Source organism: Arvicola amphibius, chromosome 8, assembly GCF_903992535.2.
Source record: "Arvicola amphibius chromosome 8, mArvAmp1.2, whole genome shotgun sequence".
NCBI lineage: Eukaryota > Metazoa > Chordata > Mammalia > Rodentia > Cricetidae > Arvicola > Arvicola amphibius.
Window position 1 is genome coordinate 79,459,885 of NC_052054.1, and position 24,446 is coordinate 79,484,330.

Sequence of the window (24,446 nt, forward strand, 5' to 3'; positions counted from 1 at the left end):
CAATACATGGACACAGCACAAGCAACATCATATGAGGCTGTGTGCTCTGGCTTCCATAAACATCCACATCCCCAATGCAATGCGTGTGGACGCACCCCCATAAATATATACACTGTACCAAATTATATTGTGATGACAAAGATGGAATTTTAAAAATCTTCAGGAAGGACCAAAAGGTCTGAGCCACTCACCCAGCACCCCTTGGGGAAAGAAAGTGTCTATCAAAACAGGGGAACAAAACACTGAATGTCAAAATGTTGCCCATACATTAAACTTAAAGCTCTTTCAAGTCTCTACACTCAAATGATCTTACAAAGCTAGAAATGTAACGAGATCATACTCAACATAGTAAATAAAGTTGAAAGATTTAAAAATATGCTGTCATTTTAAATTTTAATAAAATAGATAATTTCATTACATAAAGTGTCAAGTCCATCCACTCATTGTTAAAGTTTTAGAAATATCTTCTATAAAAGCTTGGTATTTGCTTGGGAATTAATCGACTATAACATTTCTACAGGTACAGAGTTCCCACCTTTACCTCCATTCTTATTTTGAAAAATACAGAAAAGTACAAAAAATAAGACATGATATCCATATAACACAACTGAAAGTTAGCCAGTATCTTCATATATTTACTTAGTCTTTAAGAGAATGATGCTTCTATAAAGCTGAAGCCCTCCCACCCCGCCCACTCATTCCCTTCCCTTCTTCACTCTCTCGGGAGTTGGTCTGCATTCTGATGCATCGCGAACATTTACATACAGATTATTTATACCATGATAAGCTATGTCAAGAAGGAAATTCTAACTTGACAGGTCACTGCAGTATATGCATGATTCCGTAACTTCAGTTCCCCCATCACTTCCAGAAGTCTTCCAGTTACGCACACCTCACTTGTATCTGCCAGATGCCGCACAACAGTCCACCCAAAACTTTCCTGCTCCATTCCCAACAGGTGGTATTTGGCTACTCTACTGGTAAATTTCCTGGTGCCTAACCTCCTGAGCTTAATGACTCATGAGAACTACTACGTGTCTGCAAATGTTGCAAGGAATGTTTTCCCACTCCCAAGGTCATAACCTTGTATAATGTATAGCATTTTTATATCTCTGCTTTCGGCTTCTACACATTTGTCTTCTACTGTTGTTTCCAGTTTGTGGTGACTTTGCTCCTCAGAGAACAATGTGCATCCAGACAGAGTCTTGGTATTCGTCTGAAGCAATTCTTTCCATATTCTAAACCCTGCAGAGTTATCCTATAACCTCTGTCCTCTTCAAATCACAGTACATATTACAGCATGATCATAATTTACTTCGTTTCTTCTAACAGAGCTTACTATTAGACTGGCGAGGACGTCCAGACCTGTGCTGACAGCAGTAATAGTCTATCTTCCGCTCTCAGTCAGAGATGCTGTGTTTAAGGGTTCAGCATTGGTTTTGTTTTGTGTCCCATTCGCCGAGTGCCGGCTTCTACTCACACAGACTTCTTCCCCTTCAGCAGGAATTCTCCACTGTTCATACTTTATGTTAAATGTGTGGCTGATTTGTAGGGCTTAGCCTCAGAATGACTAACTGATGCATAATGGGGTGTAAATGAACACTTCCCCATACTGAAGATATTCAGAGCGCTTAATGAGTATGGATTTTCTGGTGTCTGATGTGGTGTGACTTCTGGCTGAAAGCCTTTCCACACTCACTACACTGGTACGGCTTCTTACCTGTGTGTATTCTCAAATGCAGGGCCAGGGTTGAGAACTGAGAAAAGGCCTTCCCACACTCATTACAGCCGTAGGGCTTCTCACCCGTATGGCTCCTCACGTGCACTGTGAGAGAGGAGCTCTGAGAGAAGGCTTTCCCACAGACATTGCACTCATAGGGTTTATCACCCGAATGAATCCTCACGTGCACAATAAGTGACGTTCGCTGAGAGAAGGCTTTTCCACATTCATTGCATTCATAGGGCTTCTCTCCAGTGTGGATGTTTTGATGCTTTATGAGGTACTTTTTCTGGCCAAAAGCTGTTCCACATTCGTTACATTTAAAGGGCTTCTCACCAATATGAATTTTCTCATGCTCAGTAAGATTTGATTTGCCACTAAAGGTTTTCCCACACTCCTTGCATATGAAGGGCTTCTCTCCCGTGTGAGTTCTCTGATGTCTGATGAGGTTTGACTTCTGGATAAAAGCTTTCCCGCAATCTTTGCACTCAAAAGGCTTCTCTCCAGTGTGAATCTTCTGATGGGTGAGCAGGTTTTCCTTCTGGCTGAAGGACTTTCCACAATCATTACACTCAAAAAGCTTCTCTCCAGTATGGGTGTTCTGATGCTTAATGACATACTGCTTCTGGCTGAAGGCCTTTCCACATTCGTTACATTCAAAAGGTTTCTCCCTATTATGGAAATGCTCATGCTCTGTAAGATGTGATCTGTGGCTGAAGAGTTTCCCACACACCTTACAGGCAAAGGGGCTTCCCCCACTTAAGATTCCCTGCTGACTGAGGTGTGACATCTGAATGCGAGTTTTACCACATTCACAAGGTTTCTCTCCAATTAGGAAACTTTTGAGAACTGAGGGATTACTCTTGGTTCAGGATACTTCCACATTTCTTATAGTTCTAAGGCTTCTGTGTCTGACCTCTCAGGCGAAGACAGAGAAGGACAAGGATTAAGAGTGTACACCTTTCTTCCCGGTGTACCTTTCTAAAAGTCAATGCTGTTTTTGCAAATTTCCCTTGTTTTTCTCCAGCATGAAAATTCTGAGATCTGTCATCTAGCTAAAGGCTTTTTGATATTCCTTAGAAACATGGGGCTTCCTTTCAGCATGACTTCTGGGTCATGAGATGTGACACTCGCATAAATGCTTCCCTGCAGCTGGTAAATTCATAGGCTTTTCCTCTAGCCTGCGTGCTCCACTGACAAATGGCAGCGTCTAAACTGCAGGCATTTCCGCACCGGGCTCTACCAAGATAATTCTTACCAGGAAGAGTAGGCTATGGTAGAGGACTTCCAAACTCTAGAAAAACGCATGATTCTTTCCCATACAACTTCCTGTTTAAATCTAAAGCGTGTTTCAAGCTCAAAGCTTGAACACTGAAAAATGTTCTGCCTTTTAAAAAGCGAAGTCTACTCTGAAAAAGAAAAGAAACGAAGTCTGTGAGCGAGAAAGGAGCATCCAGTTCCCTGTGTTCACCACTTTCCTCGGGGGAGTCACTGACCTCCAGATCTCGACGTCGCTCTACGTACTTGGCATTTCTCAGCTGCGTCTACAACAGACAACAGGGAACTAGTTAAAGGAGCACAGGTAGTATGTGGTGAACACTCAGCAAATACTTCCTGTAGGTTGCTTAGTACGACCTAAACAGCCCCCATTATCTACTGCTAGTTTTCATAGTATTAATGGTCCCATGCCACCTTCTGAGAGAGGGAAGCAACCGATAATGCCATACAGCTACACCTATGAACCACAGCAGTAACCAACATGGCCAGCTATCCTGAGGGCACAGCAGTAGCACTCACACCCTGGCAGTGGCCAATGGCTGTCTAACTGGACTGAAGGCATGTTTGACGGGGGAAGAATGTCAGGTACTGGAAACCTACCTGGGGTCTTAAGAGGAAGACTTACTATTCCCACTTTTACTAAAGCAGCCCAATCCCTAACTAAACTCTAAATATTTATTCTTACATACACAGCTAAGTGTGGCTCCTGCCACCATCAAATACACTTTTCTTTTGGTCAAAACGCAGAGAACAGCTGATCGTGGAGTGCCCAGCCCCAACAGACACAACTCTTGCACCGCAGGCTCCAGGAACATCGTGGAAAATGGGGTGGAAAAACCGTAAGAATCAGAGAATAGGGAGACTGCTGTAAGATTGTCTCCTAGAAATACAGGGCGGCTTTCCCGTTGATACTCAACAAAGGCTGTCTGAACAGGGCTTGAACAGGTGTGACACCAACAGTCATGCAGACATGCAGGGACAGCCCTCATCAGACCCACCCTAAACAAAGGAGCACAGGCAACTAAAGAGGACTAAGAGGAAAATCGTCCTCCCCAGGGATAAGCCCTCTCCTTGGCGAGTCAATTCCAACTGGTCATCCCTGAAATCATATACATACAAGTAACACTATAAATGGACTGAGCACATACATATATATATAAAAGAAAAGGAGGCCATGAATCTGGGAGGGAGCAGGGGGAAGAAATGGGAGGGGCTGGAGGAAGGGAGACTATGTAATTATATTAATTATATTTTCACTTCATATTCCCCATTATGAACAATAAAATTTCAGATTGTTTAGTATATAGCTCAGAGGCATAATGTTTGCTTAGCATTCGTGAAGTTCTAAATTAAACCCTCAAAAAAAAAAAAAAAAACCCAGCACCTAGGAGGTGGCAGGATGATCAGCTCAAACCACCTTTGCTCGCATGAGTCCAAGACTACCCTGAGCTACAAGACACTCAGTCTCAAGAAACAAAAATAAAACTGTGTATGAGAATTGTGCTTACAGAGATTGTGATAGCCCATATTCCAGAATGCAGAAATCCATGCAATCAGAATCTCTAAATTTGAGACAAAAATCCTTAAGAGAGAATATCTGGGTAAAAACAAAACAAAAAAACAAATAAACAAAAAAAAAAAAACCCTGATATTCATTTGAGAATACTCCTTAAAAAATAAGTTTTTCCATTTAATTAGTAAGTTGCATAACAATGAGAAATCATTCAACAGGATTAAAAGACCACACAAAAACAGGGTAATTATCACTCAGCTGACACAAGCCCACAGAGAACACTTTGCAGAAGTTGGTTCTTTCCTTCTACAGATGGAGCTCGTTGTTAAGCTTGGTGGCAGTACCTTTACCCACTGAGCCATCTCCTGACTTCCTATAAATGCAAACCATGTGGTAGATTTTCAAAGCGTAAAGAGCTTATTGGAGGAAACAGAAAATGTGGGCACAAAGATGCAAATGTCAAACAAACTCATTTGTATCACAAACTACCAGGAAAAAAAGTGAAGGGAGCCAAGTACCTAAGAAAAGGGAGTGAAAGACAGTGGAAGAAAAGACATAGTATAAAGACCACTCGGACCTCTAAAGCCGTGGTTCTCACCCTTCCTAACACTGGGACCCTTTACGACAGTTCCTCAGGTTGTGATGACCCCAGCCATACAATTATTTTCATTGCTGCTTTCTAACTGTAATCTTGCTACTGTTATGAATCATCATGTAAATATCTGACATGCAGGGTATCTGATATGCAACCCCTGTGAAAGGGTCTCTGGACCCCAAAGAGGTCCCACAGGCTGAGAACCACTGCTCTGAAGGATCCTGCCTGTGGTGGTGCACGCCTAGAAAAGGTGGGGGGGGAGGGCTGAAGGACTGAGAGTTGTAGGTCATCCTAGTTACATAAATTTGAGGTCAGCCAGGTCTACATGATACTGTTTCCAAAAAAAAAAAGGCAATTAAGAGAATGAGGACAAGTCAGGCAGTGATGGCACAAACCCTTTTAATCCCAGCACTTAGGAGGCAGAGGCAGGTGAATCTCTGTGAGTTCGAGGCCAGCCTGGTCTACAGAGTGAGTTCCAGGACAGGATCCAAAGCTACACAGAGAAACCCTGTTTCAAAAACAAGAACAAAACAAAAGAGAATGAGGGCGGCTGTGGGAGGGCAGTGGTGGCGCACACCTTTAACCCCGCCACTCAGGGAGACAATGGTGAATGAATCTTTGAGTTAAAGGCCAGCCTGGTCTGGAGTTCCAGGATAGCCAAGGCCATACACAGCACACAGAGAAACCCTGAGTGGGGTTGGGCAGGAAGTAGGGGGAGATGCCGTGAGGACTGACCTGGTAAAAGGAAGATGAGTTAGATTACATTATAACTGACCAAGAACAGGTCTCTTTACTAAAGATGGATCTTACCTTACACTTGCTATTGCTCATGGAAGCTTGAGAAGAACAAATTCAGAGAACAGACCAAGGAAATTGTGGAGTAAAAGAAATCTCAGAAAGGATAAAACTGATTATGGAAAGAACTCAAAGAATAGAAACTCTATCTTTGTTTTTGATTTTTTAGTCTTTTTTTAAATTTTTTTTATGATTTATTTATTTTATGTGCATTGGTGTGAAGGTGTCAGATTCCCTGGAACTGGATTTTCGGACATTTGTGAGATGTCATGTGGGTGCTGGGAATTGAACCCAGGTCCTCTGGAAGAGCAGTCAGTGCTCTTAACCGCTGAGCTATTTCTCCAGCCCCCTGATTTTTTATTCTTAAACAAGGTCCTGGCCATGTAGTTTTGACTGATACAGAACTTGCAACATAGACCATAGTGGCCTTGAACGTGTGTGGATACTTTTGCCTCTGTCTCATACATCATAGGCATGTGTTTCACAACCAGCAAATTTTGAAGGGGCAAGGGAGCCAGGCTCTCTTGTAGCCAAAGATGACTTCAAACTTGGCTATGTAGTGGGGGCTTGCCTTGATCTCTAGATCCTTTTGCCCCTGCCTTCCCAATTCAGGTATACAACGTTGTATCTAATTTGAAATGAACCACTTGGTACTTGAACAATGAATAAGCGCCATACATATAACCTATGCCTATGATCTTTTATTAAAAAAAAAGTATGGCTTTGGGTTTATTGACAGAGTCTCATATATCCCAAGCTGGACTTGAACTCCTGACTCTGGACACGATGACATTTTTTACAACCATTAATAACATAATCATGTAACTAATGACATAATCATAACAGAAATTCTATTTTCAGACAGTAACATGCTATCACTGAATAAAACAGAACTCAGAATGGCATGAACTGATCAAAAATTTAAAGATTGGTAAGATGGCTCAGTAGAAAAAGAGACCTATAGCCAAGCCTGAGTTTGATCCCATGGACCTACACAGTGGAAGGAAAGAACCAAGTTGTCCTCTGACCTCCACATGCATGATGTAGTGCACACAACTGTACAAACACAAAACCAAACAATACACAGAGGAGCAGAGCGACAGCACAGCAGTTAAAAGCAATTGCTGCCATAAAAAATATTTTTAAAAAACATAAAAAAAATTTTAAAAAAAGGGTTAGAGAGATGGCTCAGTGGTTAAGAGCACTGACTGCTCTTCCAGAGGACCTGAGTTCAATTTCCAGCACCCACATGGCAGCTCACAACTGTCTGAAGATCCAGTTGCAGGGGATCTGACACCTTCACACCAATGCACATAAAATAAAGTTAAATAAACCATAAAAAAATAATTAAAAAAAAAAAGCAATTGCTGCTCCTGTGAGTGCTGGAGGAGGTGTGTCACTGTGCGTGGGTTTGGAGGTTTTAAAAGCCCACACCAGGTCCAGTCTTGCTCCCTCTTTGCCTACATCTTAGTGAGATGGCTCAGTGGTTAAGAGCACTGGCCGCTCTTTCAGAGGACCCAGGTTCAATACCCAATACCCACATGGTTGCTCACAACTGTCTGTAACTCCAGTTCCAGGATACCTGACACGGTCATACAGGCAAAATGCCAATGCACATAAGTTTTTTTAAAAACTAAAAAAAGAAGAAGAAAAAGGAAAAGATAAAAGCTCTCAGCTACTGCTCCAGCACCACGCCTGCATGCCTGCCTGCCTGCCTGCAGGCATGTTCCCCACCATAATGGTCATGGACTCGCCTTCAGAAACTGTAAGAAAGCCCCTAACTAAAAGCTTTCTTTAAAAAGTTGCATTGGTCATGGTGTCTCTTCATGGCAACAGAAAAGGAACGAAGATGGAAATCATGATCCACACTGGACAAGAAAAGCCTGTACTGCCAGATGGTGGTGGTGCAGCCTTTAATCCCAGCACTCACTAGGCAGAGGCAGGCGGATCTCTCTGAGTTCAAGGCCAGCCTGGTCTACAGACAACCAGGGCCAAAAGAGAAAACCTATGGGGATGGGGGGGGGGGAGTACAGGTGGCTGTCAATGTGACTCCATGACAGGTTGTGGCCTAGCAACTCTGTAGTCAATCTCCAACACCAGAATAATTTTTTAAAAAAGAAAGAAAATGCTGAAGCTATTTATATTAAATTATAAAAAAACACAATGATGTTCCATCTCAGTATTATCTAATATAACAATAACACAGTAAAACACAGTAAGCTGAGCTAAGAATAAAGTTACTACAGAAACCAAGAAGCTTCCTATGCCACAAGATTTATACTACATTCATTGTAGTAACTCAGAAAAAAACCATTTACAAGTTAAACACTCTAAGACATTTCTCGAAGCTGGGCGGTGGTGGCGCACGCCTTTAATCCCAGCACTCGGGAGGCAGAGGCAGGCGGATCTCTGTGAGTTCGAGGCCAGCCTGGTCTACAAGAGCTAGTTCCAGGACAGGCTCTAAAAAAGCTGCAGAGAAACCCTGTCTCGAAAAACCAAAAAAAAAAAAAAAAAAAAAAAGACATTTCTCGAATACTTAAAGCTTATATGACCAGGAGCCTGAGGTAGGAAGAGTGTAAATTCAAAGTCAGCCTGGACTATATACATTAAGATCGTCTCTCAAATAGTAAGAAGAAATCCTGTCTCAAAAAACCAAAACCAGCCGGGCGGTGGTGGCGCACGCCTTTAATCCCAGCACTCGGGAGGCAGAGGCAGGCGGATCTCTGTGAGTTCGAGACCAGCCTGGTCTACAAGAGCTAGTTCCAGGACAGGCTCTAAAGCCACAGAGAAACCCTGTCTCGAAAAACCAAAAACAAAACCAAGGGGCTGGAGAGATGGCTCAGCGGTTAAGAGCATTGCCTGCTCTTCCAAAGGTCCTGAGTTCAATTCCCAGCAACCACATGGTGGCTCACAACCATCTGTAACGGGGTCTGGTGCCCTCTTCTGGCCTGTAGGCATACACACAGACAGAATATTGTATGTATAATTAATTAATTAATTAAAAAACCAAAACCAAAAAACAAACAAAAAACCCACAAATTTTTTAAAAACGTCAACACTCACACCTCCAAATGACACCCCACATGTTCATGGTCAGGATGTCTAACATCATAAAGATGCTGCTTCCTCTACATTACTTTATAAATCTAATACAATCTCAATAGCAATGTTCAGGGGACATTCTCCTTCCCCCAGAACTAGACAAGCAAATCCTAAGCCTATAACCCTAGCTTCTCGGGGTCTGAGACAGGAACAACCTGAGTAAGCCACCATGCCTGGCTTATTATGTGGGTGCTGAGACCACATTAAGGTCCTCAGGCTCGCATGTCAGCACTCCACTGAAAAGAACCAGCGACCCAGGCTCTCCCTAGTTTCTACAAAATAACAATGAACCAGCCTGGGCCTGAATGTCTATAACCTTGGGTAGGGACTCATTCCTCTCCCAGACATTTTCTGGGGATCTTAAATCAAACTATTAAACTTTTTACAAAGAAGCTACCCTAAGTTACTGCATCCTTGTGGGCAAGTTTCATGTTATCTCTTAGGATCCTGTCAGGTGCCCCTCAATGAACACCCTGTGAGGTTCCTTAGCATCCTTGGCAGACAAAGGCTCCAAACCCCACCAAACAGTGTCTATGACTGTGCAGAGACAATGGAAAGCAACTCTCTCTGACAAGCCCACACACATGCTCTGCCTTTTTTCCTCTTGTGATTTCTAAGTCAGAATTAAAATATCTTGAGGATAAGGATGTGTGGCTCAGTTGGAAGACTGCTTGCCTAGCATACAGGAGGCCCCGGTTCACTCCCTAGCAACACATAAACTGGAGGTACACCCCTGTAATTCCAGAGCTCAGGAGGTAGACAGGAAGAGATCAGCCTCAGCTACCACACTGCCAGTTCAAAGCCAACCTACACTAAACGATACCGTCTCAGAAAATTTTTAAAAACACCCAACTCGAGCTGGAGAGATGGCTCAGCGGTTAAGAGCACTGACTGCTCTTCCCGAGGACCCGGGTTCAATTCCCAGCACCCACGTGGCAGCTCACAACTGTCTGAAGATCCAGTTGCAGGGGAATCTGACACCTTCACACCAATGCACATAAAATAAAGTTAAATAAACCATAAAAAAATAAAAAAAAAAAACACCCAACTCTGGAGCAAGCAAGGTGGCTCAAAGCTACCTTTGCTACCAAGCCTGAAACGCGGAGTTTAATCTTCTCTACCCACATAGTGGAAGAAGAACCAACTCCTTCGAGTTATCCTGAGTTCCTCATGCACAATGTTGCACTTGGGCGTCCAAATAAAGGAAGGAAAGGGAAGGAAGATGTGTAATTTAAATTATTTCAAAAATAACATAATATAGGCCAGGTGGTAGTGGTGCATGCCTTTAATCCCAGCACTAGGGAGGCAAAGGCAGGAGAACCAGAGTTCAAGGCCAGGATGGTCTACAGGGCTAGAGAAATCCTGTCTCGAAAAAGCAAAGCAAAAGAAACCCACTAAAGGAGAGCAGCTAGGATGTGAGCATTGACTGCTACTTTTTGGTGGTGCTGCGGACTGACTCGGCACCTTGTGCATGCTAGGTAGGGGCTCTACCGCTGGTAATTTAGACTTGCAAATTTTAATTAGATACTCAATTGTTTTACTTTTACCATTTAAAGAAAGGCCAATGCTGGTAATGTCTTCTACGACCGCAACAGCAGGCAGAAGTTTTTTTCCATATGACACATAATTCACAGAGCTAGCTTCATGAAGGAGTTATGACTTCTATGATCAAGAACAGCAACAACTACATTTTCTTCAAAAAACGAGGAACTTGGGCCAATGAGATGGCTCAGCGGGTAAAAGGCGTTCGCTTCCAAGGCTGACAACCTGAATTCGACCCCAAAACCCACACCGTAGGAAGACAGAACGATCCCAAAATTGTTCTCAGACCTCCACACATGGCAAGCATGCCCACGCAAATACACGTAAATAAAACAATCTGAAGTGAGGAACTGTGCCTAACCTAAACCTTGACTCTCTAATCCTGGGTTTTTAGTGGAATGACGCTCCTCAAAAAGAAATGCAAATTTGCCTGGCAGTTCTATTAAAGTACCTCAAAGTCAGAAATGAAGTCTGCGGCAGACACCCCCGAAAGAAAAAAAAAACCCAAACAAACTTTTTATAATTAAGCATATCAGAATAATCTCCATTATTAATTGCGTTTTAGTATAAAAATCTTTTTTAATCTAAACATTTATATTAAGGTTTTATTACAAAATTCAACTGCCTGGCTATAAAACTCACTCTCAATAAATACTGCTTTAAAATTATTCACTCCTTAGCTTCGTCCTCCTCGCAAGTCTTCAAATAAAACGGATGCTCTTCGGGAAGATGGCCCCGTTATAATGATCAGCACTTTCGACACAGGAACTACGGCGCAGACGTGATCCTTCAACCCCGGTCCCCACGCCGCCTCGTAAAGCAGAGCCACCCATAATCCACACCCAGCTGCACATTCACTCGACAATCCCAAACAACGGTCCAACTCTGCGGTCAGATTCGGTCGCAAACGTCCAAGCGCTCCCGAGGCCCCCACCTCCGTCCCCCACGAAGGCCGGACGTTCTAAGCCCACGCCGACCCCCGCGCCGCGCCATCAAAGCTCGGAAGCCCTCCCCTCCAACCTCCCCGGCCCCACCGACCCAGGACGCCCAGATCCCACCTCCTACTTTGGCGCCACGTGGATCCACAGGCCGCGCTGACCCGCGGACAAAGACCAAAATGTCCACTCGCTGCCCTGCGTCTGCGCACTCCGAGAGCGAGCGAGCACTCCCAGAAGTCTCCGCGACGCTCCGGGATTTGTTCACCGAAGCCCGGCCAGGCTGTCGTCTATTATCGCCAACACGGCTTTTTCCGACCTTGGACTACATTTCCCACAAGGCATTGCGGCCGCCTGTTGTGTTTTGGGGTTTCTTTGGGTAGATTGTCGTCATTTGGACCTCAAAAAGTTCACATCTGGTGGGATGTTCGGAGTGGGAGGCTTTCTCTTTGATACCTCACGGACGCTATAGAAACAGACTGAGCCCAAACTCTAAGGTAAAAGGACGACATCTTGTCCATGGTTGGTGGGGTTCTGGACTACGTTTCCCAGAGTCCTTAGCGAGCTGACTTTGCATCTCAACTTGGTGAACTCTTCAGCTTTGGCAGAACCGGACGCGCGCGCGCGTTCTAGGAGATCGTAGGTGAGGGGTTTGGGAGTCCTGGGCGGGGACCGGGAGTGTCGCGAGCCTTAGGGCTGTGTACTAGGGAGCAGTCCTGGGCTGCAGGATTCTAAGTGTCGCTTTGATTGTGGCAGCGTGACCGGTTATGAATGCTATAAGTGTGCGGTTGAAATCACCTGTCTCCAAGTTGTATAGCTGATCGTTGCTGTGCAGACGTATTGTGATGCTATGTGTTGTGGTGCCGGAATCTTGTGATTGTGGAAATAGCATCGCGTGGTCCTGTAGTGTGTTATGTGCCCGATAGCCTTTATTCCTGTGGGATGTGAATATAGTTGTAACTATCACCGGTGTTTGTCTCTGTGGGTTAAGTGACCTTGAGTAGCAGTACTGTGTGTGTATAGCAGTGTTCTGTGTCTGTGGTTATGCATCAGCACTGCGTGGGCATCCTTACTGTGTCCTTTTTGGGAGAAGGGAGGGCGAGAGGATAAGACTCTGTGGCAGGTGACGCTGTGCATGCAGGTGTGGACTGTCTTTGCTAATGACTGTCTCCAGAGTGACTGTTCAGTTATGGCTGGATGGTGTCGAGTACTGTGCTTTCACCTCAGTGCTGCGGGTCTCTCCTTAATCCCCGTCAATGTCTCGGCAGCTGCTGACCACATCAATTGTCCCAGTAAAACAAAGGTTTCACGTCAGTGGTTCTGGTCTCTTGTTGATCACGGCCCACTCTTCAGCCCCAGCCGACCAGACCTTACAGATTCTCAGATAGTGTCTCTACCTTTCCCAAGCCAGGCCTCCATCTTCTGCGTGTCCCTCAGCGTTCTGGTCTCCTAAGCTCCCAAAGAACGGCCCACTGAGCTTCGAAAACTCAACAGCTTTTCCAGCCCAGAGTCCTTCTACGATCCTCCAAAAGCCAGCATAGTTAGGTGTGTTACAACAATACTCCATGATCCTGTCTCCCGTTTCTGTTGTAGGGTTTTTATGCTGTGATGAAACACCATGACCAGAAGCAGCTTGTGAGGGGAAGGGTTTGTTGTGCTCACATTTCCATGCCACAGTTCTTCATCTGAGGAAGTCAGGACAGGAACCTGGAGGCCGGAGCTGATGCAGAAACCATGGGGGATGCTGCTTACTGACTTGCTCCTCATAGGCTTACTCAACCTGTTTTCTTATAGAACCCAGGACCACCAGCCCAGGGATAGCACAATTGACTGGGCCTGCCCCCATCAATCACTAATTAAGAAAATGCCCTAAAGGCTTGCCAGCAACCCAGTCTTTTGGAAGCTTTTGCTTGAGGTTCCCTCCTCTCAGATGCCTATGTCAAGTTGACTTAAAAACTAGCCTGGAGGCCTGGAACTCTGAAGCTGGGACCAACTGAGGTTCTCTGACCACTGTAGCTGGGAATGCTGTGTGGTTTTTTTTTGGGGGGGAGGGGGGCTAGCCATCTGTGACCCTCTGTAATGTGGCCCCAACGTTGCCTCTGTTACTAATTTTTCTCTGCTTGATCATTCCCACTGGTATAAAACACACTGGCCTTTCCTCCACCCTGTCTGAACCCATTTCCACCCTTATTTCTGGTTCTCTTTTACTTTTCCCTGGGGGAGATGGGTGTGTGTGTGTGCAGATTCTTGCTGTGACCCAGTCCTCAGCCTGCCGACTTTTGGGACTGAGCTTGTCTGTTAGCTCATCTGGGCTTTATCCTTCTCTCCATTTTCCCTTTTTAGGACTCTTCACTTATCCAAAACGAGAAATCAGAGTAGGCCAGGTTCTGAATGCTATGTCCCTTCAGGTAGGTTGAAATTTCCTCTCAAATATTTTTGTTTTACTTTTTATTTATTTACTTACTTGTTTATTTACTTATTTGTGATACGGTCTTACTGTGTAGTCCTGGCTAGCGTAGAACTCACTATTAAACCAGGCTGGCCTCAAACTCACAGAGATCTGCCTGCCTCTGCCTCCCCGAGTGTGGATAATAAAGGCCTGTGCCACCACACCCAGACTTTATTTGCATTTAGTTAGTTACTTTGTTTACATTTAGTTACTTAGTTACTTTGCTGGTGGTGGTGGTGCGGTGTCAGTAAACTCGGAGGTCCGAGGACAACTTGAAGGAGTCAGTTCTCTCCCTTCTCCATGTGGATCCCAGGGATTGAACCCAGATCACCAGATTTGGGAGCAGGTGCCCTTACCTGCTGAGTCATCTCACTGGCCCCGGAATTTCTCCTAACCCTTGAGAAGATAGGAGCATCTCCGTGCCTTATGCCAAAATACCTCTGTAACCTGCTCTCAGGGAGCAAGTGATGGGCCCCACCTCTCTACTTCCCTACCTCCTCTCTTCTTGGCACTATTTACAAAGCTCTCACAGGGTGTCAAAGGGATAGAAATCCATTCTCTTGAAGAAGACAGTAGCTTACTTTCTTGTAATAGCAATGGGACTGAGGATGAGGTGACCCTCTCCAGTGACTTCAGCGGTTTCCTTTCCTATGCTGTTTCATGTCACTCCCTCTAAGAAAAGTATTTCATGGGCCTGGAGAGACGGCTCTATGTTTAAGAGCACTGGCTACTCTTCCAGAGGATCTGGATTCATTTCCCAGCCTCACATGGTGGCTCACAACCCTCTAACTGCAGTTCCAGGGGATCAGAAGCCCTGTTCTGACTTGCACAGGCACACAGGTGACGCACAAACATACATGCAGACAAAACACCCATACTCATAATGTCATGCTGTCAGAAATTATATACAAAAACTTATGTCTAGGCCGGGCGGTGGTGGCGCACGCCTTTAATCCCAGCACTCGGGAGGCAGAGGCAGGCAGATCTCTGAGTTCGAGGCCAGCCTGGTCTACAAGAGCTAGCTCCAGGACAGGCTCTAGAAACTACAGGGAAACCCTGTCTCGAAAAACAAACAAACAAAAAAAAAAACAAAAAACTTATGTCTATCACAAGCTGGTGGTGGCCCACACCTTCAGTCCCAGCACTCAGGAAGCAGAGGCAGACAGATCTCTGTGAGTTTGAGGCCAGCCTGGTCTACAGAATGGGTTCCAGGATAGCCGGAGCTACACAGAGTAAACCCTGTCTCAAAATTGAAAAAAAGAAAAAAAACTCTTTAATTCACTAATTATATGTAAGTCTATTGTCTCAGGAAACAGTGACATTCAGGGATGTGGCCGTGGAGCTTTCAGAGGAAGAATGGAAGTGTATGGACCCTGCCCAGAAGGACCTGTACAGAGACGTGACTCTGGAGAGCTTCAGTCACTTGCTCTCACTAGGTAAGGCCACACAGGAAAGGGGACACCCCGACGAAAACAGTGGGAGGTGCTGTGTGCGCCTCTGGCCTGAGGGGTAAAGGAAGGGGGCAGAAAGATGCAGCCAGCAGCAGTGAGCACTCCGTGTATTTCCCAGGTCAGAGGGGAGGGAGAGCTAGGAAATCCCCCACCTTCACTGCCCTTGACCTGTGGCCTGCCAAGCATAATGGGAAAGCCAGGGACAAGCCACCAAAGGCACAGAGCTGACTTGGCATAGTGGAGGGGAGCGGAAGGGTTAATGAACTCTAATCCCAATTCAAAACCAATGGTCTGGGGGCTGGAAAGATGGCTCAGAGGTTAAGAGCACTGACTGCTCTTCCAAAGGTCCTGAGTTCAATTCCCAGCAACCACATGGTGGCTCACAGCCATCTGTAATGGGGTCTGGTGCCCTTTTCTGGCCTGCAGGCATAGACACAGACGGAATATTGTATACATAATAAATAAATATTAAAAAAAAACAATGGTCTGAAATTTCTAGGGATTTATTTGTTTTTTGAATTCTAGGACTTGAACCCAGTGCTTTACATATTCGAGGCTTTCTGCCACTGAGCTATACAGCTCAGCCCATCTCCTTTTGACTTTCTCAGCCCACTTCCAAATGTCTCACTCAATGTCTGTTCTCCATTTCCTAGGAGAATTGTTTTGGGCTTTGTGAAGCTGCAAGTGAGCCATTCACTGGGCGCCTTCTTCTCCCTGTCCTTTGGACAGTCTTCACTTTTTTTTTTTTTGGTCTCTATTCTTTGGGTCCACACCATAATCTCAGCACTTGGAGGCGGAGGGAGGAAGGTCAGGAATTCTAGGTCCTCTATGTTAAAGCAAGGAGAAAGACCAAAACCATTATTTTCCAGTTAAAACAAGCTATACTTTGGGGTGTACTTGGGACTGGCCAGCTGGCTGTCTCACCTTCAGTTGGGGTTTGAGAGGGCAGCCCCTGCTGGCCTCTTGAAGTCCCTTGTATAGGCGAGATAAGGTATTCCCGGGGGTGAGAGAGTTGGCTGCTACACATTGTTAGAAAGCACAGTGAACGGGAGGGATGAGGATCAGACGTACAACAGGTGAATGGGGCTACAGGCAGTTTACGTCAGCGCTAGGAAACAGGAACCTTCCCTTCCTTCCTTCCTTCCTTCCTTCCTTCCTTCCTTCCTTTCTTCCTCTGTCCATTCATCCGTCCGTCCTTCCTTCTGTCCATCCGTCCATCCTTCCTTCCGTCCGTCCATCCTTCCTTCTGTCCATCCGTCCATCCTTCCTTCCTTCTGTCTGTCCTTTCTTCCTTCCAGTTTTGGTTTTTTTAAGACAGGGTTTCTCTGTGTAGCCCTGACTGTCCTGGAACTCCCTATGTAGACCAGGCTGGCCTTGAACTCACAGAGATCCACCTGCCTCTGCCTCCTGGGTGCTGGGATTAAAGACATGCACCACCATGCCTGGTCAGAGTTTGAAATTTAATGTTTGTTATTGTTGTTGTTGTTGTTGTTGATTTCATATACATTGGTGTTTGGTGTTTTGCCTGCATGTATGTCTATGTCCTTTGGAACTGGAGTTACAGACAGCTGTGAGCTGGCCTTGTGGGTTCTGGGAATTGAACTCGGATCCTCTGGAAGAGCAGCCAGTACACTTAGCACTGAACCATCTCTCCAGACCCCAGAGTTGAAGTATAAACAGTCTGGTCATGCCTCATTCCTCTTCCCATGAACAGGACTTGTCATTTCTAAGCCTGATGTCATCTTCTTATTGGAGCAAGGGAAAGAGCCATGAATGGCTACAAATTACATGACAAGACCTTGGCACCCAAGTGAGTAAGACCTGATCTGGCTGGAAAGATCATAGGACTAACGGTACCATGTGTCTACAGATAGCTGTAGCCTAGGTGATTGTCAGGAAGCCCTGAAAGCCTGCTGTAGAATAAAGGCCTGAGTTAGGAAACAGAGCAGGACCCTGTCAGCATTGGCCTGGGTGTGCACATTAAGTACAAATGTAAAAACATTCTGCATTAGATAGTATTTCCTTCCACTGCCTCTGCCTTCTGTGGTTGATAAATCAGGTAGTTATAATTTGGGAAAATAATGTATATGTATTGTTTTTATTTTTATTTTGTTTTGGTTTTGGTTTTTCAAGACAGGGTTTCCCTGTGTTAACAGTCCTAGCTGTCCTGGAACTAGCTCTTGTAGACCAGGCTGGCCTCGAACTCACAGGGATTCACTTGCCTCTGCCTCCCAAATGCTGGGAGTGCACCACCACCTCCCGGCTTATTTTTATTTTTATTTTATGTATATGGGTGTTTTGCCTACATATATGTCTGAAGCATATGCATGCCGGGTTCCCAAAGGAGGCCATAAGAGAGCATCTGATCCCTTGGAACTGGAGTTACAGAGCCACCATATGGTTCTAGGAATTGAACCCATGTCCTTTGGAAAGGCAGCCAGTGCTCTTAACCAGGGAGCCACCCCTCTTCCTCTTTTTTTTCCTCCAAGACAGGGTGTCTCTGTGTAGCCCTGGCTGTCCTGGAACTAGCTCTATAGACCAGGTTGACCTCAAACTCACAGAGATCCACCTGACTCTGCCTTCTGAGTGCTAGAACTAAAGGCATGTGCCCCCACAGCCAAGTTCTCTCTCTCTCTCTCTCTCTCTCTCTCTCTCTCTCTCTCTCTCTCTCTCTCTCTCTCTCTCTCTCTCAGAATAAACACCTTTATTCTGTGAGTGCCTTCTGCACTTTGGTTTTCCTCAGGCAGAGCTCCAGCTGTTTGCCCTCTAGCAGATGGGTTCCTGCCCCGCCCCTGCAGCCTGGTCTGAGGCGATGTAGGCAGGAAGCTGCCCTGCTTCTCCATCACAGTTCTTTTGAATTTTCCTTGATCCTTTTTTTTTGTTTGTTTGTTTGTTTGTTTGTTTTTCGAGACAGGGTTTCTCTGTAGCTTTTTTAGAGCCTGTCCTGGAACTAGCTCTTGTAGACCAGGCTGGTCTCGAACTCACAGAGATCCGCCTGCCTCTGCCTCCCGAGTGCTGGGATTAAAGGCGTGCGCCACCACCGCCCGGCTCATTGATCCTTTTTTGTTTAAAATCCCTTCCTCTGTAGCCCAGGCTGGCCTCAAACTCAGAGCTCTGTCTGCCTCTGCCTCCCAAGTGCTGCCATTAAAGGCGTGCACCACTGCTGCCAGGCAGCCAGGGCTACACCGAGAAACCTTGTCTTGAAAAAGCAGAAAAGCTGTAAAATTCCTTCCTCCTCAGGAGTTAGCTTGTGCAGTGTGTAGCGGGACTCTTACCTTCCGAGTGCTGTCAATAAGCGCAATGCAGTTCTTCCCCGTGGCCCTGGTGCGAACCAGCATGTTATTGGATGTGTTGCAGACATCAGCGATCCTTGTCTATGAATACAACATTCAAAGCCCCGGGAAAAGTTCCCCACATCCAGTCTTGGGGCACAGGAGTTTTTATTGCCTCTTCAAACTCAGGCAGGTGTACAACAAGGGCCAATCTGAGTGTTGGCAGCAGGGCCTCCCAGCTCTTACCTCTTCTTCTCATGTGAGAACTTTCTCTTGTTCTGAGTCTTATGTCAACTGTCCCAAAAGATGCCCATCCATTCCTAGATGTAAAGAGCTTCTTAAAAAAATAATTGTTACACTTATTTAGTGTGTGTGTTCATTCATATGTAGAAGTCAAAAGTCAGCTTGCAGGAATCAGTTCTTTCCTGCCACCGTGTGGACCTTGGAGATCAAGTCAGGTTGGCAGGCTCAGTGGCAAGCATCTTGCTGAGCCCTCTGCCCAGCCCTGTTGTTTCCTCTTTGATTTGGTCTGAGGTCCTTCAACTTTGAATAAGGGACTTAATTCTCACGCATATAGTTAGTATGTCTGTCCAGATGGTTCTGCTTTGCTTATAGACATGCATACACGCCAGGAAGACATTGGGACTTGTGTGCTGGGTGACTCTGGTCGATTTCAGAATTGGGACCCTCAGGCTTAATTTCTTTTCTTGCCCCAGTCTGGCAGTATGTATGCTTCTACCATATTTGTGCCCTCAAAAAACTGCTCAGTATTTGAGACATAGTATGTTAAATTTTTTAATATTTATTTATTTATTATGTATACAATATTCTGTGTTTCTGCCCGAAGGCCAGAAGAGGGCACCAGACCCCATTACAGATGGTTGTGAGCCACCATGTGGTTGCTGGGAATTGAACTCAGGACCTTTGGAAGAGCAGGCAATGCTCTTAACCACTGAGCCATCTCTCCAGCCCCTAAGTCAAATTTTTTTTATGGTGAAAATTTTCATTCTATCCCCATATTTTCTGTGGTGTCTTCGTGCCTCGTGGTAAAAATAGTTTGTAGTTGTTTTTCTCTGGTTTCCAGGCGTGGCATCGAGGGGTGAAGGAGTTCCACAGCAAGGACTTTTGGAAACAGAGTCCTTTAAAAGGGAGGAAGTGAAAAGCTGTGGCCTTGAGGACTCCCACGGCACGGACGACGGGGCTCGCAGAACCAGTTTGAGAGACAGCCGTGGAGTCAGGAGTGCCATCTCAAGCCAGTGGAAGTCCCCTATGGAAGTATGCCTGCTTTCAAGCCTCGCACATCCTTCGCCCTGTTACATCAGAGCCGCAGGACTCTGGAGAAACCTTTCGAATGCAGTGACTGCGGGAAAGCATTTAGCAGGGCCCCACCCCTTACGCAGCACCAGAAGACTCCTGCTACTGAGAAGCCTTTTGAGTGTAAGGAGTGTGGGAAAGCTTTTGGGCGAGCCCCACACCTCGTTCAGCATCAGAGAATCCATGCAGGTGAAGCCCTATGACTGTCAGGAGTGTGGGAAAGCCTTTGGTCGCACTTCCGACCTTACTCTCCGTCACGGGCTTCACACTGGGGCCAAACCCTATGAATGCAAAGAATGTAGAAGGACCTTTAGGCAGCAGTCACAGCTTATTCTGCATCACAGAACCCATACGGGTGAGAAACCTTCGTTTGTAAAGAGTGTGGGAAGGCTTTCGTTCGTGGTTCCCAGCTGACCGCACTGGAGAACTCACACAGGGGCTAGGCCCTGTCAGTGTAGAGACTGGAAAGGCCTTCCGCCAGCACTGGCAGCCCACTGTGCACCAGCGAATCCACACCGGGGAGAAGCCCTACCAATGTAAGGACTGTGGGAAGGGTTTTATCCATAGCTCAGAAGTCACTCGCCATCAGCGAATTCATTCTGGGGAAAAAACCTTATGAATGTAAGGAGTGTGGAAAAGCCTTCATTCGTGTTTCCAGGCTGACTCACCACCAGAGGATCCACACCTATGAGAAACCTACATATGCAGGGAGTGTGGCATGGCTTTCATTCACAGTTCACAGCTGACTGAACATCAGAGAATTCACCCTGGTATCAAACCTTATGAATGTAGAGAATGTGGGCAGGCCTTTATCCATGGCTCACAGCTCATTGACCACTACCGAGTTCACACTGACTAGAGGGTTCTGGGATATTTGTGCACTCTGTGATTGTGTAATAAAAAGCTGAATGACAGATAGCTACACGGGAGGTACGGGTGGGATTTCCAGGGAGAGAAAGGGAGAAGAGGAGGAAGTTGGACACACAGGAGACACAGAGAGGACACAGGAGAGCTAATGGAAGAGAGGTAATGCCATGTGATAGAATGTGGATTAATAAAAAACATGGGTTAATTTAACTTATAAGAGCTAGTTAGGAACAAGCCTAAACTATAGGCCGATCTTTCATAATTAATAAGAAGTCTCTGGATCGTTATCTGGGAGCAGGCTGGCAGGACAGAAAAGGACTCACTACCCCTAGAGTCCTAAACATCAGTTGCAGAGACAAGCCTTTTTGTGAAGTTCACATCTGGCCAGAGGTGTATCGCCCCCAGTGTGAATAATGTCAGAAGAAGTTCATTCATCTCTGTTAAAGGAATCAGAAGACTCAGTGCCAGCAGACAGACAAAGTGAGCATGGGAATTCACTTCGCCTTGTTCTCTGGTTACTAAGCGTCAGCAAACCTGTGCTAAAATTAACTTCATATGAACATAGAAAAGTCTTTATTGCCTATCAAAATATGTTCAATTTCTGAGAATCCCAAATAGACCGTGATCCTGATTAGATTATTGATTTGGTGTGCTGACTGGTGAATGTGTCTTTTGGTTGGTGTGGCACAGACCTTAATATTGCTCCCGATTAATGAATTTTGCAATTTTGTCCCTTCTTTTTACTTCTTTGTTGTTTTTTATTTTGTTTTCTGAGACAGAGTCTCATTTAACCTTGGCTGGTATCAAAATTATTATATAGCTGAAGATGACTTTGAACTCCTGATCCTTCTGTCTGCACCTCCCAGATTCTGGGATTACAGGCTTGCACTCCCATGCCAGCTAACTTCTTGGGATTTGGCTTTTTGTTTGTTTGTTTTTGTTGTTTTGTATTTTGGGGGGCTGTTGTTTGTTTGGTTTAGGTTTTTTTTTTTTTTTGAGACAGGGTTTCTCTGTGTAGCCCTGGCGGTCCTGGAACTCATGCTGTAGACCAGGCTGGCCTCGAACTCACAGAGATTTGCCTGCCGAGTGCTGGGATCAAAGGTGTGCGCCACCACTGCTCAGCTGGTTATTTGTTTTCTTTTTAAGAAAGTGTCACTTACCTTGTAGAAGGCCTCCGTGCTGTAATTTAACATGCATCTCTCTCTGGCATTTCCTACAACTGGGAGCTAAGATATTAGAGATTTAGCCAGATGTGGTGGCACATGCCTTTAATCCCAGCACTCTGAAGGCAAAGGCAATTGGTCCAGGCCAGCCAAGGCTATGAAGTGAAACCCTGTCTCCAAAACGGAGTGGGCACTGAAGCAATGGCCAGTCATTAAGAGCATCTGTTGCTCTTGCAGAAAACCTGAGTTTGGCTCCCAGTGGCTCACAACCATCCATAACTCCAGCTACGGGAACCCAACACCCCTTTCTGGCTCTGCAGGCACCAGCATGTACTTGGTGCTCATCAATTTATGTAGACAGAATATTTTTTTAGTTTTTTTGTTGTTTGTGTGTTTAAAATAGTTTTTTTGGGGGGGTTTTCATTTCAGAATAGGGTTTCTCTGTGTAGCTTTGGAGCCTGTCCTGGAACTCACTCTGTAGACAATGCTGGCCTTAAACTCAGAGATCCCCCAGCCTCTACCTCCTTAGTGCTGGGATTAAAGGTGTGTTCCACCACTGCCCAACCATCTGCCATCTTCATAATGCTTCATAACATGCTTCACAATATAATATTGTGCTTCACAATATAATATTGTGCTTCACAATATTATATTGTGACCACATAATGCTTCATAACATGGTCATCTTCATAACATGGTCATAATCCTGGAGCCCACCAAAGGGCTATTTAATTAAATAGTAAATTTTTAATCATCAACCATAAGTGATTCCATCATCCCCATCCCTAGAAGCCCAAGGATATTGGGAAGGATGGATGTCCAACCTTTTTTCATGCCTTGGTCTTTCTGGTGACCAGCCCCCATCTATCTATCTACCTGGGGACCTCCGACATCCCATTAGCAAATAAAGAACACTGTCAGTCACTCTGTTGGTTCAAAGAATTTTAGGAACTGGAGGCAGGACCAAAGATGTATTTTCTGTTACTCATCTGGTACCTTTATTCAGTCAGGAATATTCATGGGTTTTGTTTGAGGCAGGGTCTCACTATATAGCCTTGGCTATCCTGGAACTCAAGATGCTCGGCCTCCCAAAAGGTTTACGGGTATGCACTTATGAGGTAGCTTACAGTGCCGTGGGATGCATTGATTTAAAATCAGCAATTGTAAGCATGGTTTGGTGGGACCTGCCACTAACTGCAGTAGTCAGGTTGAGACATGAGGATCTCAAGTTCCAGACAGGCCAGAACAGTGTGGCAAAGCCCTGTCTGGGGACAAAAGAGGTGTGGGTGGGGTGAGACTAAGAAAGTAAATCAGAGAATCAATACATGGAAAGGTTCAGATTGAAGAGCAGCTGACTGTTTCCGCCACTAGATGGCAGAAGAGTGCTACCAAACAGGTTTTGGCAGACTTCCACCACAAGCGGCAATTTATTCGCTTGCTTGCTCGCTCTTTTATTTTTGTTTGTTTTTGTGTTGTTTTGTTTTGAGACAGGATATCACTATGTATCTCTGGCGTGATTTTTGACTTTTAACTTTACGTGCACGGATGTTTTTCCTGCATGCCTATTGTGATGACTTGAGAGAGGCCGTGGGAAGAAGGAAAAGCCTCACATTTAGGACGTTTTGCAGGGTCAAAGGAAGGAGACACAGTCCTGTGTAGTCCAGGGTTGCCTCCAACATGAAATCCTGTCTCAGCCTGAGTCCTAGGATTGCTCTTACGCTACTTTTTCCCTGAAGCACTAGAGATGGGACCCAGGGCTTTGCACAAGCTAGGCTTTGCACGATCTAGCTTAGATCTACCCCTGAGCCAAAACCCAAGCCCCTAATTGGTGGATTCTAGATAAACACTCCCTTGCCACTCAGCACTTTTATTTTTCCATTCCATGTATGCATGCATGGGTGGATACATGTGTGTATGTTTAGGTGCATATTTCTGTGGGTGGGTATGTGTGTGTGTGTGTAGGTGCATATTTGTGTATGGGGGGTTGTGTGTGTGTATAGTTGCATACTTATATGTGGGGGTATTTGTGTGTATAGGTGCATATTTCTGTGAGTGGGTATGCGTGTGTGTGTATGGTGCATAATTGTGGGGGAGGGGTGTGTGTGATATGCATATGGTGAAGAGTCCAAGAAATAAATATGGATTCCAAAAATGAGGAATATATATATAGTTGCAAGTCTGGGAGAATGAGAACAGACCATCAGCAGCTTTTCCAGCAGATCAAGGATCATTCACTCACAGGGAGCTGTTTTCTCAGATGTTTGGGAAGCTTAGGTCATTTTACGACTGGCTGTTTCATTTACAAGACCAGAATGCCCCCCTATAAATTTAGAATGGTGTCCTGGCCAGTCCTGATAAACGACAGAGGTGAACTGAGCTAACCTTTAGGAGACAGAGATAAGGTGACCTTTGGGTCAGATACTGTCTCCGTTTATGGACAACTGGCACCA

At 45.4% G+C, this 24,446-nt stretch overlaps 2 protein-coding genes across 9 annotated transcripts; one reads left to right on the top strand and one right to left on the bottom strand.

Moving 5' to 3' along the window:
- Nucleotides 1–374: 374 nt before the first annotated feature.
- LOC119821601 (zinc finger protein OZF) lies at nt 375–11,715 on the bottom strand. Of its 4 annotated transcripts, none has more exons than XM_038340729.1 (3): nt 11,604–11,715; nt 3,217–3,264; nt 375–3,129 (listed from the first exon to the last, which is right to left on the bottom strand). In XM_038340729.1, the coding sequence occupies exon 3, from the start codon at nt 2,508–2,510 to the stop codon at nt 1,632–1,634; it is 879 nt and encodes a 292-aa protein (XP_038196657.1). In that variant the 5' UTR covers nt 2,511–3,129; nt 3,217–3,264; nt 11,604–11,715; the 3' UTR covers nt 375–1,631. The 4 variants fall into 4 exon arrangements, with proteins under 4 accessions (XP_038196657.1, XP_038196658.1, XP_041911573.1 ...); XM_038340730.1 differs by having other exon boundaries at nt 11,611–11,686; XM_042055639.1 differs by having other exon boundaries at nt 375–3,264; nt 11,604–11,714.
- Nucleotides 11,716–11,883: 168 nt separating this feature from the next.
- Nucleotides 11,884–21,472, top strand: LOC119821602 (zinc finger protein 565-like). Of its 5 annotated transcripts, none has more exons than XM_038340734.2 (5): nt 11,901–11,977; nt 12,892–13,025; nt 13,824–13,888; nt 15,239–15,365; nt 19,737–21,472. In XM_038340734.2, exons 3-5 carry the CDS (start codon nt 13,877–13,879, stop codon nt 20,378–20,380), a joined length of 783 nt encoding a protein of 260 aa, XP_038196662.1. In that variant the 5' UTR covers nt 11,901–11,977; nt 12,892–13,025; nt 13,824–13,876; the 3' UTR covers nt 20,381–21,472. The 5 variants fall into 5 exon arrangements, 4 of the variants coding, with proteins under 4 accessions (XP_038196663.1, XP_038196662.1, XP_038196659.1 ...); XR_005286639.2 differs by lacking the exons at nt 11,901–11,977; nt 12,892–13,025 and adding exons at nt 12,045–12,123; nt 17,095–17,190; XM_038340735.2 differs by lacking the exon at nt 12,892–13,025 and having other exon boundaries at nt 11,884–11,977.
- Nucleotides 21,473–24,446: the final 2,974 nt, after the last annotated feature.

Excerpts from the sequence above, each read along its gene's own strand:
- LOC119821601 (XM_038340729.1), bottom strand. The coding sequence starts at position 2,510 with ATGTCACACCTCAGTCAGCAGGGAATCTTAAGTGGGGGAAGCCCCTTT.
- LOC119821602 (XM_038340735.2), top strand. Across the intron at positions 15,366-19,736 it reads CAGTCACTTGCTCTCACTAG|GCGTGGCATCGAGGGGTGAA; the intron begins GTAAGGCCACAC and ends TCTGGTTTCCAG.